Source organism: Ranitomeya variabilis, chromosome 2 (genome assembly GCF_051348905.1).
Source record: "Ranitomeya variabilis isolate aRanVar5 chromosome 2, aRanVar5.hap1, whole genome shotgun sequence".
Classification (NCBI taxonomy): Eukaryota; Metazoa; Chordata; class Amphibia; order Anura; family Dendrobatidae; genus Ranitomeya; species Ranitomeya variabilis.
In genome coordinates, this window is record NC_135233.1 from 716,415,162 (window position 1) to 716,432,591 (window position 17,430).

A 17,430-nucleotide genomic window follows, 5' to 3' on the forward strand; every position below is an offset into this window, starting at 1 on the left:
CCATGTACCCCGATGCACATTTCGCATGCAAATAGTATCGCCCCCGCGAAACACGGCACATTAACCCCCGGAATACTGCGTTCAAACATGATCGCAGCGTTCTGGCGGCATAGGGAAGCATCGTGCAGGGAGGGGGCTCCCTGTGTGCTTCCTGAGACCCTCGGAACAACCCGATGTGATTGCGCTGTTCAGAGGGTCTCCTACGTCCTCCTCCCTGCAGGCCCCAGATCCAAAATGAAACTGTGATCTATGAAACTGTGATCTGACTATATTGTGTACTACATTCGGCTTGTTAGTGTTTTTTCTGGTATTTACCTGTGATAATTATTGTGGACCCGTAACCTCTACCTATGTGGTGGGGGCTTTTTAATTGTTTTTAATGTTGTTGTGTGGTGTTCTCAATAAAAACTATTTTTTGTACTGTATTATTGTTATGGTGATCCCATTTGTTCTTATGCATACACTGTTTCTCTATATGGCTATACGTTAATTATGTATGCAGTAGGTGATCCCTTTGCTCATTAGTGGATGGTCCCCACTCAAAATTGTGTCTTGGACTTGCAGCACTATCTACAACATGATTTTTACCCGTATAGTTATGATTCAAAATAGTGCTGACTACTGGGATAGCAGAGTATTCTATCCACAATACAAAAGTAAATTTTGCCAGTTGCTTCCCCCCTGGAAAGGGACGCGCTCATGCTGCAGTATCAATACATGCTGGAAGACAATCTTGACAGTGGTTTCCCCCAAGACAGCAGTGAGGAACACAGTTTGCATTGCGGTGATAGCCTTCCAATCACAGAAATGTTCAGTCATCAATGCAAAAACATTGCCTTGCAGCGCTGGAGTCCTGTATTCCAACCCCACCAAGGACAGCATCTGCAAAAAGTTTGTATGTTCTACCTGTATTTGCGTGGGTTTACTCCCAGTAATTAATTTTCTACCCACACTACAAAGACGTACAGATAGTACATTTAGATTGTGAGTCCCAATGGTGACAGTGTCAGTAATGTCTGTAAAGCGAATGTTGAATTATTGGCACTATACAGTATAAGTGATAAAACAAAAAAAAATTAAATTGATGCTCAGCCACACTCAGGTGGCACACATATCAGTTTCGTAGATTACTATTTTCAGAAAAATGTAAGGATAGTAACAGGGTGTCATGTCGGACGCTGTTCAGACCAGGTCGTTCGACAGACAGCGGTAATTCCGCTTTTGACCACTATGTGCTCATTGGCGTCGGCTAGATTTTATCTAGCTGGTCCGGGGTTAATTTACCTGATGCTCGGATTGGAAGCTGGGCCATGCCCATTGCCTTTAAATAGTTCTCCTGAACATTGGGCGTCGCCGATTATAGCTTCTGTCTTGTGCGTTGTTATCTCGGTCTGGAGTGGTGAGCTAGTAGTTGGAGTATCGTTGCTGGTGGTGTATTTTCCCTTTGTCTTATTTACTCCTTCCTATATTTGTATTTATTTTGCCCTGCGCATTTATAAGTGTATTCCTGAGTGACTGCGGCGTGGTGTATATTTTCCGTTATCCTTGTCTGTTCTAACTGTGGGTATTGGTGTATTATCTTTTCACTGGGTGGTGGGCGGTGGTTTCAGCCTAGGGTTGAAACAGGAGACAGGGCGAGGGTCGAGGCCTAGACATGCACACCATCAGTGTAAACTCTAGGTAGAGGGTCAGTCAGGATTTCCCTAGTCTGAGGGAAATTGCAGGGGCCTGGGTTATTAGCTCTTGCCCACCTAGTCTCCCCGTGACATTATAATCGGCCTTTAACCCCTTAAGCCCCGAGGGTGGTTTGCACGTTAATGACCGGGCCAATTTTTACAATTCTGACCACTGTCCCTTTATGAGGTTATAACTCTGGAACGCTTCAACGGATCTTGGCGATTCTGACATTGTTTTCTCGTGACATATTGTACTTCATGATAGTGGTAAAATTTCTTCGATATAACTTGAGTTTATTTGTGAAAAAAATGAATATTTGGCAAAAATTTTGAAAATTTCGCAATTTTCCAACTTTTAATTTTTATGCCCTTAAATCACAGACATATGTCATGCAAAATACTTAATAAGTAACATTTCCCACATGTCTACTTTACATCAGCACAATTTTGGAACCAAAATTTTTTTTTGTGACGGAGTTATAAGGGTTAAAAGTTGACCAGCAATTTCTCATTTTTACAACACCATTTTTTTTTAGGGACCACATCTCATTTGAAGTCATTTTGACGGGTCTATATGATAGAAAATACCCAAGTGTGACACCATTCTAAAAACTGCACCCCTCAAGGTACTCAAAACCAATTTCAAGAAGTTTATTAACCCTTCAGGTGTTTCACAGGAATTTTTGGAATGTTTAAATAAAAATGAACATTTAACTTTTTTTCACACAAAATTTATTTCAGATCCAATTTGTTTTATTTTACCAAGGGTAACAGGAGAAAATAGACCCCCCAATTTGTTGTACAATTTGTCCTGAGTACGCTGATACCCCATATGTGGGGGTAATCCACTGTTTGGGCGCATGGCAGAGCTCGGAAGGAAAGGAGCGCCATTTGACTTTTCAATGCAAAATTGACTGGAATTGAGATGGGACGCCAAGTTGCATTTGGAGAGCCCCTGATGTGCCTAAACATTGAAACCCCCTACAAGTGACACCATTTTGGAAAGTAGACCCCCTAAGGAACTTATCTAGATGTGTGGTGAGCACTTTGACCCAACAAGTGCTTCACAGAAGTTTATAATGCAGAGCGGTAAAAATAAAAAATCATATTTTTTCACAAAAATGATCTTTTCGCCCCCAATTTTTTATTTTCCCAAGAGTAAGAGAAGAAATTGGACCTCAAAAATTGTTGTGCAATTTGTCCTGAGTACGCTGATACCCTATATGTGGGTGTAAACCATTGTTTGGGCGCAGGGCAGAGCTCGGAAGGGAAGGAGCGCCATTTGACTTTTCAATGCAAAATTGACTGGAATTGAGATGGGACGCCATGTTGCATTTGGAGAGCCCCTGATGTGCTTAAACATTGAAACCCCCCACAAGTGACACCATTTTGGAAAGTAGACCCCCTAAGGAACTTATCTAGATGTGTGGTGAGCACTTTGACCCAACAAGTGCTTCACAGAAGTTTATAATGCAGAGCCGTAAAAATAAAAAAATCATATTTTTTCACAAAAATGATCTTTTCGCCCCTATGTTTTTATTTCCCCAAGGGTAAGAGAAGAAATTAGACCACAAAAGTTGTTGTGCAATTTGTCCTGAGTACGACGATACCCCATATGTGGGGGTAAACCACTGTTTGGGCGCATAGAAGAGCTCGGAAGGGAAGGAGCGCTATTTTACTTTTCAATGCAAAATTGACTGGAATTAAGATGGGATGCCATGTTGCGTTTGCAGAGCCCCTGATGTGCCTAAACATTGAAACCCCCCACAAGTGACACCATTTTGGAAAGTAGACCCCCTAAGGAACTTATCTAGATGTGTGGTGAGCACTTTGACCCAACAAGTGCTTCACAGAAGTTTATAATGCAGAGCCGTAAAAATAAAAATTCTTTTTTTTTTTCACAAAAATGATTTTTAGCCCCCAGTTTTGTATTTTCACAAGGGTATCAGGATAAATTGGACCTCAAAAGTTGTTGTCCAATTTGTCCTGAGTATGCTGATACCCCATATGTGGGGGGGAACCACTGTTTGGGCGCATGACAGAGCTCAGAAGGGAAGGAGCGCCATTTGGAATGCAGACTTAAATGGATTGGTCTGCAGGCGTCACATTGCATTTGCAGAGCCCCTGATGTACCCAAACAGTACAAACCCCCCACAAGTGACCCCATATTGGAAACTAGACCCCCCAAGGAACTTATCTAGATGTGTTGTGAGAACTTTGAACCCCCAAGTGTTTCACTACAGTTTATAACGCAGAGCCGTGAAAATAAAAATTCTTTTTTTTTTTCACAAAAATGATTTTTTAGCCCCCAGTTTTGTATTTTTACAAGGGTATCAGGATAAATTGGACCCCAAAAGTTGTTGTCCAATTTGTCCTGAGTATGCTGATACCCCATATGTGGGGGGGAACCACTGTTTGGGCGCATGACAGAGCTCGGAAGGGAAGGAACGCCATTTGGAATGCAGACTTAAATGGATTGGTCTGCAGGCGTCACGTTGCATTTGCAGAGCCCCTGATGTACCCAAATAGTACAAACCCACCACAAGTGACCCCATATCGGAAACTAGACCCCCCAAGGAACTTATCTAGATGTGTTGTGAGAACTTTGAACCCCCAAGTGTTTCACTACAGTTTACAACGCAGAGCCGTGAAAATAAAAAATCTTTTTTTTCCCACAAAACTTATTTTTTGGCCTCCAGTTTTGTATTTTTCCAAGGGTAGCAGGAGAAATTGGACCCCAAAAGTTGTTGTACAATTTGTCCTGAGTACGCTGATACCCCATATGTGGGGGTAAACCACTGTTTGGGCGCATGGGAGAGCTCGGAAAGGAAGTAGCACCGTTTGACTTTTCAATGCAAAATTGACAGGAATTGAGATGGGACGCCATGTTGCGTTTGGAGAGCCACTGATGTGCCTAAACATTGAAACCCCCCACAAGTGACACCATTTTGGAAAGTAGACCCCCTAAGGAACTTATCTAGATGTGTTTTGAGCGCTTTGACCCACCAAGGGCTTCACAGAAGTTAATAATGCAGAGCCGTAAAAATAAAACAAAAATTTTTTCCCACAAAAATTATTTTTTAGCCCCCAGTTTTGTATTTTCCCGAGGGTAACAGGAGAAATTGGACCCCAAATGTTGTTGTCCAATTTGTCCTGAGTGCGCTGATACCCCATATGTGGGGGGGAACCACCGTTTGGACGCATGGAAGGGCTCGGAAGTGAAGGAGCGCCATTTGGAATGCAGACTTAGATGGAATGGTCTGCAGGCGTCACATTGCGTTTGCAGAGCCCCTAATGTATCTAAACAGTAGAAACCCCCCACAAGTGACACCATGTTGGAAAGTAGACCGCCTAAGGAACTTATCTAGATGTTTGGTGAGCGCTTTGACCCACCAAGGGCTTCACAGAAGTTTATAATGCAGAGCCGTAAAAATAAAAATAAAAATTTTTCCCACATAAAATATTTTTCAGCCCCCGGTTTTGTATTTTCCCGAGGGTAACAGGAGAAATTGGACCCCAAAAGTTGTTGTCCAATTTGTCCTGAGTGCGCTGATACCACATATGTGGGGGGAACCACCGTTTGGATGCATGGGAGGGCTCGGAAGGGAAGGAGCGCCATTTGGAATGCAGACTTAGATGGAATGGTCTGCAGGCGTCACATTGCGTTTGCAGAGCCCCTAATGTACCTAAACAGTAGAAGCCCCACACAAGTGACCCCATTTTGGAAACTAGACCCCCCAAGGAACTTATCTAGATGTGTTGTAAGAACTTTGAACCCCCAAGTGTTTCACTACAGTTTATAACGCAGAGCCGTGAAAATAAAAAATCTTTGTTTTTCCCACAAAAATTATTTTTTAGCCCCCAGTTTTGTATTTTCCCAGGGGTAACAGGAGAAATTGGACCCCAAAGGTTGTTGTCCTATTTGTCCTGAGTACGCTGATACCCCATATGTTGGGGTAAACCCCTGTTTGGGCACACGGGAGAGCTCGGAAGGGAAGGAGCACTGTTTTACTTTTTCAACGCAGAATTGGCTGGAATTGAGATCGGACGCCATGTCGCGTTTGGAGAGCCCCTGATGTGCCGAAACAGTGGAAACCCCCCAATTATAACTGAAACCCTAATCCAAACACACCCCTAACCCTAATCCCAACAGTAACCCTAACCACACCTCTAACCCTGACACACCCCTAACCCTAATCCCAACCCTATTCCCAACCGTAAATGTAATCCAAACCCTAACCCTAACTTTAGCCCCAACCCTAACTGTAGCCTTAACCCTAGCCCCAACCCTAGCCCTAATGGGAAAATGGAAATAAATACTTTTTTTTATTTTTCCCTAACTAAGGGGGTGATGAAGGGGGGTTTGATTTACTTTTATAGCGAGTTTTTTAGCGGATTTTTATGATTGGCAGCCGTCACACACTGAAAGACGCTTTTTATTGCAAAAAATATTTTTTTGCGTTACCATATTTTGAGAGCTATAATTTTTCCATATTTGAGTCCACAGAGTCATGTGAGATCTTGTTTTTTGCGGGACGAGTTGACGTTTTTATTGGTAACATTTTTGGGCACGTCACATTTTTTGATCGCTTTTTATTCCGATTTTTGTGAGGCAGAATGACCAAAAACCAGCTATTCATGAATTTCTTTTGGGGGAGGCGTTTATACCGTTCCGCGTTTGGTAAAATTGATAAAGCAGTTTTATTCTTCGGGTCAGTACGCTTACAGCGATACCGCATTTATCTCATTTTTTTATGTTTTGGCGCTTTTATACGATAAAAACTATTTTATTGAAAAAATAATTATTTTTGCATCGCTTAATTCTCAGGACTATAACTTTTTTATTTTTTTGCTGATCATGCTGTATGGCGGCTCGTTATTTGCGGGACAAGATGAGGCTTTCAGCGGTACCATGGTCATTTATATCAGTCTTTTTGATCGCGTGTTATTCCACTTTTTGTTCGGCGGTATGATAATAAACCGTTGTTTTTTGCCTCGTTTTTTTTTTTTTTTTCTTACGGTGTTTACTGAAGGGGTTAACTAGTGGGCCAGTTTTATAGGTCGGGTCGTTACGGACGCGGCGATACTAAATATGTGTACTTTTATTGTTTTTTTTTATATATTTAGATAAAGAAATGTATTTATGGGAATAATATTTATTTTTTTTTTTTCATTATTTTGGAATATTTTTTTTTATTTTTTTTTACACATTTGGAAATTTTTTTTTTAACTTTTTTACTTTGCCCCAGGGGGGGACAATACAGATCGGTGATCTGTCAGTTTGCATAGCACTCTGACAGATCACCGATCTGAGAGAAGTGCAGGCTGCTTCACAGTGCCTGCTCTGAGCAGGCGTCTGTGAAGCCACCTCCCTCCCTGCAGGACCCGGATCCGCGGCCATCTTGGATCCGGGTCTGGAGCAGGCAGGGAGGGAGGTAAGACCCTCGCAGCAACGCGATCACATCGCGTTGCTGCGGGGGGGTCAGGGAAGCCCGCAGGGAGCCCCCTCCCTGCGCGATGCTTCCCTGCACCGCCGGCACATCGCGATCATGTTTGATCGCGGTGTGCCGGGGGTTAATGTGCCGGGGGCGGTCCGTGACCGCTCCTGGCACATAGTGCCGGATGTCAGCTGCGATATGCAGCTGACACCCGGCCGCGATCGGCCGCGCTCCCCCCGTGAGCGCGGCCGATCGCCTATGACGTACTATCCCGTCACCAGGAATTAAGTCCCAGGTCACCTTGACGGGATAGTACGTCATACGGGATTAAGGGGTTAAAACAAAAAAAAAAAAGGGGTTTCCTCTTTTGTTTTGTCATGGATCCCATGACTTCCATAACCCGCCAGTTGGAGGCGCTGTCCCTACAGGTCACTGAGTTGAGGGGGGCAGTGCAGCAACAGGGACTAGCAGTATCTAATGTGCAAGCTGGAACGACAGGTAGAGTTGCTGAGCCTAAGTTTCCGTTGCCTGAAAAATTTGCTGGGGAACGCAGTAAATTTGTTTCTTTTCGTGAAGCTTGCAAACTATATTTCCGTATGCGCCCGATCTCCTCAGGTAATGAGGCTCAGCGTGTGGGCCTGGTGTTGTCATTGTTAAGCGGGGATCCCCAAGCATGGGCGTTTTCTTTGCCATCTGATTCTGCTGCATTTGACTCTGTGGAGAGTTTTTTTTCCTTTCTTGGAAATGTTTACGATGAGCCAGACAGAATGGCTCTAGCAGAATCTAAGATACGCACTATTCGCCAGGGGGAGCGAGTTGCAGAGGATTACTGTTCTGAATTTCATCGCTGGGCGATCGATACACAGTGGAATGATCCAGCGCTGCGGAGTCAGTTTATTCATGGGGTTTCTGGAAGGGTTAAAAAAGCCCTTCTGATGTATGAGACTCCTACTTCTCTAGATTCCGCTATGAGTCTGGTTGTCCGCATTGATCGCCATTTGAGTCAGCGGGAGCATGAGACACCGCCTATGGGAGAGGGTGTGGTTGCTGCAGGTGAGCCCAAGGAGCCTATGCAAATCGCAGGGGTGTCACATGTGAAGCGTAGAGCCCCTGAGCTCAGGAAGCAGGGAGCCTGTTTTTACTGCAGTAAGACTGGTCATTTTATTAACATCTGTCCTCTACTGTCTATGAAAAACGCAACGTCGGAAAACTTCTAAGCTCAGAGGGTGTGGAGGAGACCAATCTGAGCTTATGTATATCCTCCATGGTGGTTTCTCAATGCATGCTCCCTGCTAAGGTTATAATCGCTGGCACTGAGCTGCCAATTACTGTATTTGTGGATAGTGGTTCAGCCACAAATCTCATTGATGAGGAGTTTGCGCGCACAGCCGGTTTTAGGATTGAAAAACTGCCTCATCCTATCTGCGTGGTCACCATCAATGCTGCTCCTCTCTCACAGGGGGAGATTACTGAATTTGTGGCTGAGGTGAAACTCCACATTGGGGTTTTACATTCCGAGCAGGTTACATGTAAGGTGCTCAGGAATCTTCCTGCTCAGGTGGTTTTGGGTTTTCCATGGTTGTCTGTGCACAACCCGGTAATTGACTGGAAAACTCAGTCAGGACATAATTCAGTGGAGCGAATTCTGCCAGGAGAATTGCCTGGCCACATGTGTGTCTGCTGTGACTTCAAGCGTTCCGGAGTCACTTCTGGATTTTGTGGATGTGTTCTCTGAGAAGGGTTGTTCAGAGTTGCCGCCACATCACCCCTATGACTGTACTATCAGATTTAAACCAGGGGCCAAATTGCCTAAAGCAAGGATGTTTAACATCTCCGGTCCGGAGCGACAAGCATTAAAGGATTACATTGCTGAAAGTTTGAGCAAAGGGCACATCAGGCCTTCATCCTCACCTGTGGCAGCAGGGTTCTTCTTCGTGAAGAAGAAAGATGGCAGATTACGCCCGTGTTTGTATTTCAGGGAATTGAACCAGATTACGGTTCGTGATCCATACCCTATGCCACTTATACCAGATTTGTTCAACCAGGTGGCAGGTGCTAAGTGGTTTACCAAGCTTGACCTCAGGGGGCGTACAACCTCATATGAGTCCGTCAAGGTGATGAGTGGAAGACGGCTTTTAATACCCCTGAGGGTCATTTTGAAAATTTGGTGTTGCCATTTGGGTTGACTAACGCACCTGCAGTGTTCCAACATTTCATTAATGATGTGTTTTCGCATGTTTTGGGGATATTCGTTATCGTGTACCTAGATGACATTCTCATATATTCTTGCGACCGTGATCCTCATTTAGATCATGTCAGGCAGGTGTTACAGCTTCTCAGAGAGAATAAGCTGTATGCTAAACTTGAGAAATGTGTATTTTCTGTTCAAGAGTTGCCTTTCTTGGGTTATATTGTGTCTGCTTCTGGTTTTAAAATGGACACCGCTAAGGTGCAAGCGGTGCTGCATTGGGAACGGCCTGATAACCTGAAAGCACTTCAGCGGTTCCTTGGGTTTTCTAACTACTATAGGAAATTTATCAAGGATTTTTCCATCATTGCTAAACCGCTAACTGACATGACTAAAAAGGGTATCAATTTCTCCATTTGGCCTGAGGCTGCTGTGCGCACATTTGAATTTCTTAAGAACAGTTTTGTTTCAGCCCCCATTCTTGTGCAGCCAGATGTATCAAAACCTTTTGTTGTGGAAGTCGATGCGTCTGAGGTTGGTGTGGGGGCGGTACTATCACAAGGCTCATCTTTGAGTGATTTGCGTCCATGCGCCTATTTCTCCAAGAAACTGTCGTCCGCCGAACGTAACTACGATATCGGCAACAGGGAGTTGTTGGCAATCAAGTTGGCCTTTGAGGAATGGTGACACTTCTTGGAGGGGTCGGTACATCAGGTTACTGTTATTACCGATCATAAGAATCTGCTGTATTTGGAGTCAGCCAAGCGTCTGTCCCCCAGGCAGGCTCGCTGGGCATTGTTTTTCACGCGGTTCAATTTTGTTGTCACTTACAGACCGGGGTCTAAAAACACTAAGGCGGATGCTCTGTCCAGGTGTTTTCCGTGGGGAGAGCCTCGGGAGGATCCAGTACCCATCCTCCAAAAGAGTGTTGTGGTTTCGGCTCTCACTACCGAGGTTGAGGCTGAGATTGCCGAGGCTCAGGAGGAGGTACCATCTGAGCTTCCCATCAACAAATCTTTTGTACCGCTTCATCTCCGCTTAAAGATTTTGGCGGAGCATCATGATGCTGTCCTGGCTGGCCACCCAGGGGTTAGAGGTACCTTGGAGTTGATGTCACGTCGGTTTTGGTGGCCCAAAATCCGACAGGACATGGTCTCATACGTGTCAGCTTGTACCACGTGCGCTAGGGCTAAGACGCCCCGCTCCCGTCCTGTTGGCACACTACTTCCTCTTGAGGTACCTAGTAAGCCATGGACGGAAATCTCCATGGATTTCATCACTGATTTGCCCTCCTCAGCTGGGAACACGGTCATCTTGGTGATTGTTGATCGGTTTTCAAAAATGTTGCACTTTGTGTCTTTGCCTTCGTTGCCTAACGCTAAGACTCTGGCTCAGGTATTTGTGCAGGAGGTGGTCAGACTTCATGGGGTTCCGTCTGACATCGTATCTGATAGGGGTACTCAGTTCGTGGCAAAATTTTGGAAAGCATTTTGCTCACGGCTGGGGATCAAGTTGTCTCATTCTTCGGCGTTTCATCCTCAGTCAAATGGTCAGACTGAGCGTATGAACCAAAATTTGGAACAGTACTTACGCTGCTTTGTCTCTGATAGCCAGGAGGAGTGGTCTACGTTCCTTCCTTTGGCTGAGTTTGCCATCAATAATCACCGCCAGGAGTCGTCTGGGGAGTCTCCGTTTTTTTGTGTTTACGGGCTACATCCCCAATTTTGTACTTTGAGTCAGAGGGGCTCTTCCGGTGTTCTGGAGGAGGACCAGTTAGGAGCACAATTGTCATCAGTCTGGAGGAGAGTTAAACAGCGCCTGTTGAGTGTGGGTGCTAGGTACAAACGTGTGGCTGACAGTAGGCTTGTGCCAGGTCCAGACCTGAGTGTGGATGACTGGGTGTGGTTATCCACTAAAAACATAAGACTCAAAATACCATCCCTTAAATTGGGTCCACGGTTTATTGGTCCATTTAGGGTCACCGCCGTCATTAACCCAGTAGCGTACCGATTGGAGCTTCCTACGTTGTATAAGATACACAACGTGTTCCACAGGTCTCTTTTAAAGAAGGTGGTGGGTTCTGTGGATGCGGCGCCTATGCCACCTCCAGTCTTGGTGGATGGTAATTTGGAATTTGAAGTCTCCAAGGTGGTTGACTCTCATGTAGTGCGCCGCACTTTACAGTACTTGGTACACTGGCGTGGTTATGGGCCCGAGGAGAGGTCCTGGGTACCAGCCTCGGACATTCATGCGGATTGGCTGGTCAGGTTTTTTCACCGTCGCCATCCGGACAAGCCGGGTCCTATAAGCCGTGAGGGCCCTGGGGTCCCTCGTAGAAGGCGGGGTACTGTCATGTCGGACACTGTTCAGACCAGGTCGTTCGACAGACAGCGGTAATTCCGCTTTTGACCACTATGTGCTCAATGGCGTCGGCTAGATTTTATCTAGCTGGTCCGGGGTTAATTTACCTGATGCTCGGATTGGAAGCTGGGCCATGCCCATTGCCTTTAAATAGTTCTCCTGAACATTGGGCGTCGCCGATTATAGCTTCTGTCTTGTGCGTTGTTATCTCGGTCTGGAGTGGTGAGCTAGTAGTTGGAGTATCGTTGCTGGTGGTGTATTTTCCCTTTGTCTTATTTACTCCTTCCTATATTTGTATTTATTTTGCCCTGCGCATTTATAAGTGTATTCCTGAGTGACTGCGGCGTGGTGTATATTTTCCGTTATCCTTGTCTGTTCTAACTGTGGGTATTGGTGTATTATCTTTTCACTGGGTGGTGGGCGGTGGTTTCAGCCTAGGGTTGAAACAGGAGACAGGGCGAGGGTCGAGGCCTAGACATGCACACCATCAGTGTAAACTCTAGGTAGAGGGTCAGTAAGGATTTCCCTAGTCTGAGGGAAATTGCAGGGGCCCGGGTTATTAGCTCTTGCCCACCTAGTCTCCCCGTGACACAGGGGTAGTTGACTCAAAGAGAATTGAGGACTGCTGGTGTCAGAGGCCTACTGTGACAGGCAACACACATGAAGGAGACCCAACAAGGAGTCTACACATTTACAAATCTTTACAAAGCTCGGTATAAAAATTGCCCATGAGAAATTGGATGCCAAAGATGCACACAATCTAGAAGATAGGCTCAAAACAATTTCAAACTCAAATCTCGCCTGCTGTATCAGGTTTGTAAAAAGAAAATTTTAATGTGCGCACCTCTGCACTCAGAACAATTTCAATGCCACTAAATGACAAGGTTCTGTTATCAACAGAAAAAAAAATGGAATGTGCGTGAAGTCTGCAGACAGCTTCATATCACTGCTACAAAATGACAACGTGGGAAACGGCGGGCTGTATCATGTTTTGCAATAGAAAAACTGTAATTTTTTAAAATATGCTTTAGGTCTGCAGACAGCTTCATATCACCGCCACAAAATTACAATAAGGAAGACGGCCGGCTCTATCAAGCTTACAACAGAAAAAAAATATTTTTTTAATGTGCGTGGTCTGCAGACAGCTTCATATCACTGTTACAATATGATAACATGGGATACAGCAGGCTGTATCACGTTTTGCAACAGGAAAAATATTATTTCTTTTTTAATGTGCGTTAGGTCTGCAGACAGCTTCATTTCACTGCCACAAAATGACAATGTGGGATATGGCGGGCTGTGTTACGTTTACCAACAAAAAAAGATTATTTTTTTAATGTGCAAGAGCTGTGGAATTTCACTACCATTAAATAACAAGGTGAGTTATGGCATGGTGAATTACGCTAGCAACTGCACCAAAAAAATATTTTTTCATGCATAACAGCTCAAATCACAGAACAATGTCACCACACCACTAAATGACAAAGTGGGATATGGCATGCTGTTTCACATTTAGCTAGTGAAAAAAAATAAGATTTAGAATGCTATACTCGTGCATGGAGCACAATAGAAGCAGTGCACAACACACTTGTATGACATGTGCACTGCTCTCTTTGTCTATGGACCTCAGTAATGGCAAAAAAAAATGCTGGAAGGTCAATTTCACAGCCACACAGGACACTACCTAGCTAAACTATCTGAGTAAGAAACAACCGCCTAACTACCTAAAATCTAACTGCTAACCCTGACAGTATCGGGAGCAGCCTCTCTGCCCTGTTACAGTGTAAAGGTGTCACTAATACAAGATGTCTGCTCTTTTTGAAGAGGAACATGTGGTTTCAGCAGCCAACAACACATTCCGTTGTGTCAGGACATTGTGGATGTTTCCTGCACCCTGATTTACTAGCCGCATTGTGCACACATAAAGTTAGGAAGAGAAATATGCAAACCCAAACAGTAAAGTTTGGCATCCGTTCCGAACTCCTACTGTTTGGGCATGGACACCGAACACGAACTTCACCAGGCAGTCCGTGTTACTGTTCGGGTTCAGCTGCCCGAACACCGGGTGTTTGTCTTGTGGTCATGTGCATGACAGCGTGCCGAACACAACTTCTGATTGGCATCAGCTGATGGGACAACTGCTCCCATCATCTGAAACCTGCTGCTGCTAATAATGGCGAGAGCAGGAGCAGATGGGAATATTCATCAGCCGCTCCTGCTCTGTAAATAAATTAAAAAAAAAACCCGGTGTAGGTTCCGGTGTATTTTTACTAACCAGCCAGGCAAATCTCCCAGCTGGGGGCTGCATCCCTCAGCTGTCAGCTTCAGCAAAGCTAGTTATCAAGAATAGAGGGGTTCCTATACCGTATTTTTTAATGATTTAAATAAATAAAAAAGTGTGGGGTACTCCACATTTTTGACAACCAACCTTGCTAAAGCAAAAAGCTGGGGGTTAGTATTCTCAGGCTGTTAAGGGGCCATGGATATTGCCCCCCTCAGACTAAAAATAGCAGCCCGCAGGTACCCAGAAAAGGCACATGTATTTGATGCGGCAATTTTGACATCAAGCCCCAAGGTTAGAAATAGAGAGGCATCTGTAAGATGCCCCCATTACTAACCCCATAGTCACATTGTATGAAAACACAGACACCAAGAAAAAAGTCCTTTAATTGAAAGAAATGACACAGACTCCTTTAATAATCTCGATTAAACCATACTTACAACCTCGCCTACTTCCACCGAAGCCCTTGTTCTCCTGTAATAAAGCAAAAATAATAAAACAACAGTAAACCATACCTGTCTGTCATTCTGTTCCATGCCGTAATCCATGTCTGGGTGAAAAACAGTTTTCAACCTGGACGATGCCAAGATGCAACCGTCCAGGCTGAGAACCACTGGGAACGAAATGATGCGAGCGCAGCGTCAGTGACTAGCGGTGACGTCACTGAGGCTACGTTCCCAGCTGGGTTGAACTGTGGTGACTTAGGTGACATCCCCGCTAGCACCGTGAGGCCATATTTCCTAACCAAAAACACGTCAACGATCTGATCTCCGTCTTACCAAGTCCAGTGCTGAGCTTCTGACATCCAGGCTCAAGCAGTGGAACTTGTTGGATGAATGCGTGCAAGTCACAGATCAGAGAAAGTGTCATCAAACATTTTCCAAGTTCTTCAGTCGGGAAGATGGGTTGTGCTTCTGCAACAATGTGGCCAGTCTTTTTAAGGCTATAGGTATCACCTGTAACCCGAGTGAATGGCGCCTATTCATAGATAGTTCATCCCGGAGCCTCAAAGCCGTGCTGCTTCACAACGGAAACAACTACCCATCTCTCCCTATGGCTCATTCTGTGTATCTCAAAGAGGACTACACCAGTGTCAAGATGTTGCTGAGTGCCTTGAAGTATGACGACTATGGATGGGAGGTCATCGGAGACTTCAAAATAGTGTAATTCCTGTTGGGCCTTCAAAGCGGTTTCACAAAATTTCCTTGTTTCCTTTTCCTCTGGGACAGCCGTGATACTAAGACGCACTATCACAGAAAGGACTGGCCACAGCGGACAGAGATCTCTGTGGGGAAGAGCAACGTCCAGTGGGAGCAGCTGATAGAACCTCTGAAGGTGCTGATGCCACCATTGCACATCAAGTTAGGCCTCATCATGAAAATTTGTCACGGCTCTTGACAAAGAGTCAGAAGCTTTCAAGTACCTCAAAGATCTCTTTTCAAAGCTGTCCGAGGCAAAGGTTAAGGCTGATATCTTCATCGGACCGCAGATCAAGAAGATCATAGAATGTGACGAGTTAACGAGTTAAACTGCTTATTTATTAATATTTACCATTTGTTATTTTTTATTTTTGTATGGTTTATGTTTCGTCTGTATTCTCGTTAATTTTTCTCATTAAGGTTGGTTTCACATGTAAGTGGAGGACCATTCACAGCATTAATGATGTGAACTTAAATCCCTAGAGATTTCTATGATGATCTTAACACTGTTTAATACAACAAAACTGAGATGCAGTTGTAAGGGAATGTTCACATACAGCAGATATGCCTCATAAATTTCTAATCTGTCCCATTTATCTGGAAAGGGGACACAGAAATCTATGCACCTGCTGCAAGTGAACATAACCTAACGTATATGCTAAAATGTCTAAAACACATATATAGCATAATCAATTACATATTGTACCTTTGCAATTATATCCACTGTTTCACTATAGCTGCGACACTTCTTTATCCCAGAGTTTGCCAAAAAGTCTTCCACTAGACGTACTCCAATGTTATAGCCCCTAAAATAGAATAAATAATGTTTGATTATATTATTAGGTGACAATAAATTAAAGATTTAATGAACTGTACATTATATAAATGTCAAATCAGTTATGGGAGTCAGCCTATCATCTTCTGGAGACCATGTAGTGATGTGTCAGAACCACCCAAACAATCCAATAGTAAAGAGTGATGTCAAGCACTGAAATCCGCTAAAACTTACTAATTATTTCATCATAAAAAGCATTGTCAAAGAACATAACAAACACAGGGGTATCTTAGCGCTGCTTAGGTCTGTGGCTACCCCTTTGTAGGCTGTTCGGTTGTATGGCGAGGCTTATAATGACAAAATTGTAAAAAATAAGTCTAAATGGATATCAGTGGTGGACATCATTCTTTATTATTATATTAGAAAAACAACAAAGGCACCATGAAATATAAAATACACAAATTATACAGATATAAATATATATACCCCCAATTAGTGAATCAATTATGGTGCTTAAGAAGAAAAAGTGGAAACCACTCCAATATATAAACAGCAACCGATGCCGTACAATGGACAAACAGGGACCCAGGCAAGAAAAAAAATGAGAAATTATATAATTTTATTGGTTATAATGCATAACTATTATATGAACATCAATTAATGCCCAAAATATGATATACAAATATATAGGTAAAATGTTCTCCGCTAGCCCTACTAACGTGATGAAAATAATATTAATAATTATAATGATAATCACAAATAGGATCGATCAGTGGAAGATCGAATTAAAGTTGAATTTCCTAAAATTCGCAAGTCCTGGCATATTCAAACATTTTGCGATTTGATTTGGTAAAAATACCATTCCCGGTATCATTTCACACACCGAGTCACAGTGCGGACTAATGACGTTAGGTGCAGCCAGGTGGGCTTTCTCATAATGTCATGCAGCCATCACATCACGTGGTTTAGCACAACCAATCAAGGGAGCAATCACTGCCAGTAGAAGATATTGACCAGCCACACAGCGCCATTTTATGTTGTTAGTGTTGGAATTGGTGTTCAGCGCGCACACCTAATTCCACATTGGGACAGAAAAAGTGAAGTTTACATTATGGAAACATATTGAAATCATCATTTAAACCTCTGTTCTTTTTGTGATTTTCAGTCCAGTGGGCGGTCCTACCAGTGATTGACAGAATAGTAGAATAGTGCCTCTTTTCTAATATGATATATGTTGCTACTTATTATTTAGGTATCCTTAGTGCCATGGCTGCCAGATGCAAAATTCAATCACAGCTGATCATCAGTATCTGAGAATGGCTCACACACAGCGATAGTGTTTTCATGCATCGTACTTTGAGCCCTTCCTCTAGGCTTCAGCTGGTCATGAGGGTGTATTCATCAGACCTCTACTCGTCTGATGCTGATGATCTAAGGATAGGTCACTAATATTATTATAGAATCCGTTTAAGTCTATAACAAAGTGTTTTTGGCTTTTCCCCAAAAACAACA

The 17,430-nt window shown here is 43.8% G+C and overlaps 1 protein-coding gene across 1 annotated transcript in view; it reads right to left on the reverse strand.

Moving 5' to 3' along the window:
• TRAPPC3L (trafficking protein particle complex subunit 3L) overlaps positions 1–17,430 on the reverse strand; it is a 263,060-nt gene that overhangs the window by 139,659 nt on the left and 105,971 nt on the right. Inside the window, exon 4 of the mRNA XM_077292840.1 lies at positions 15,850–15,949. Within this exon, the coding sequence (XP_077148955.1) occupies positions 15,850–15,949 (100 nt within the window). The remainder of the gene's footprint in view (positions 1–15,849; positions 15,950–17,430) is intronic.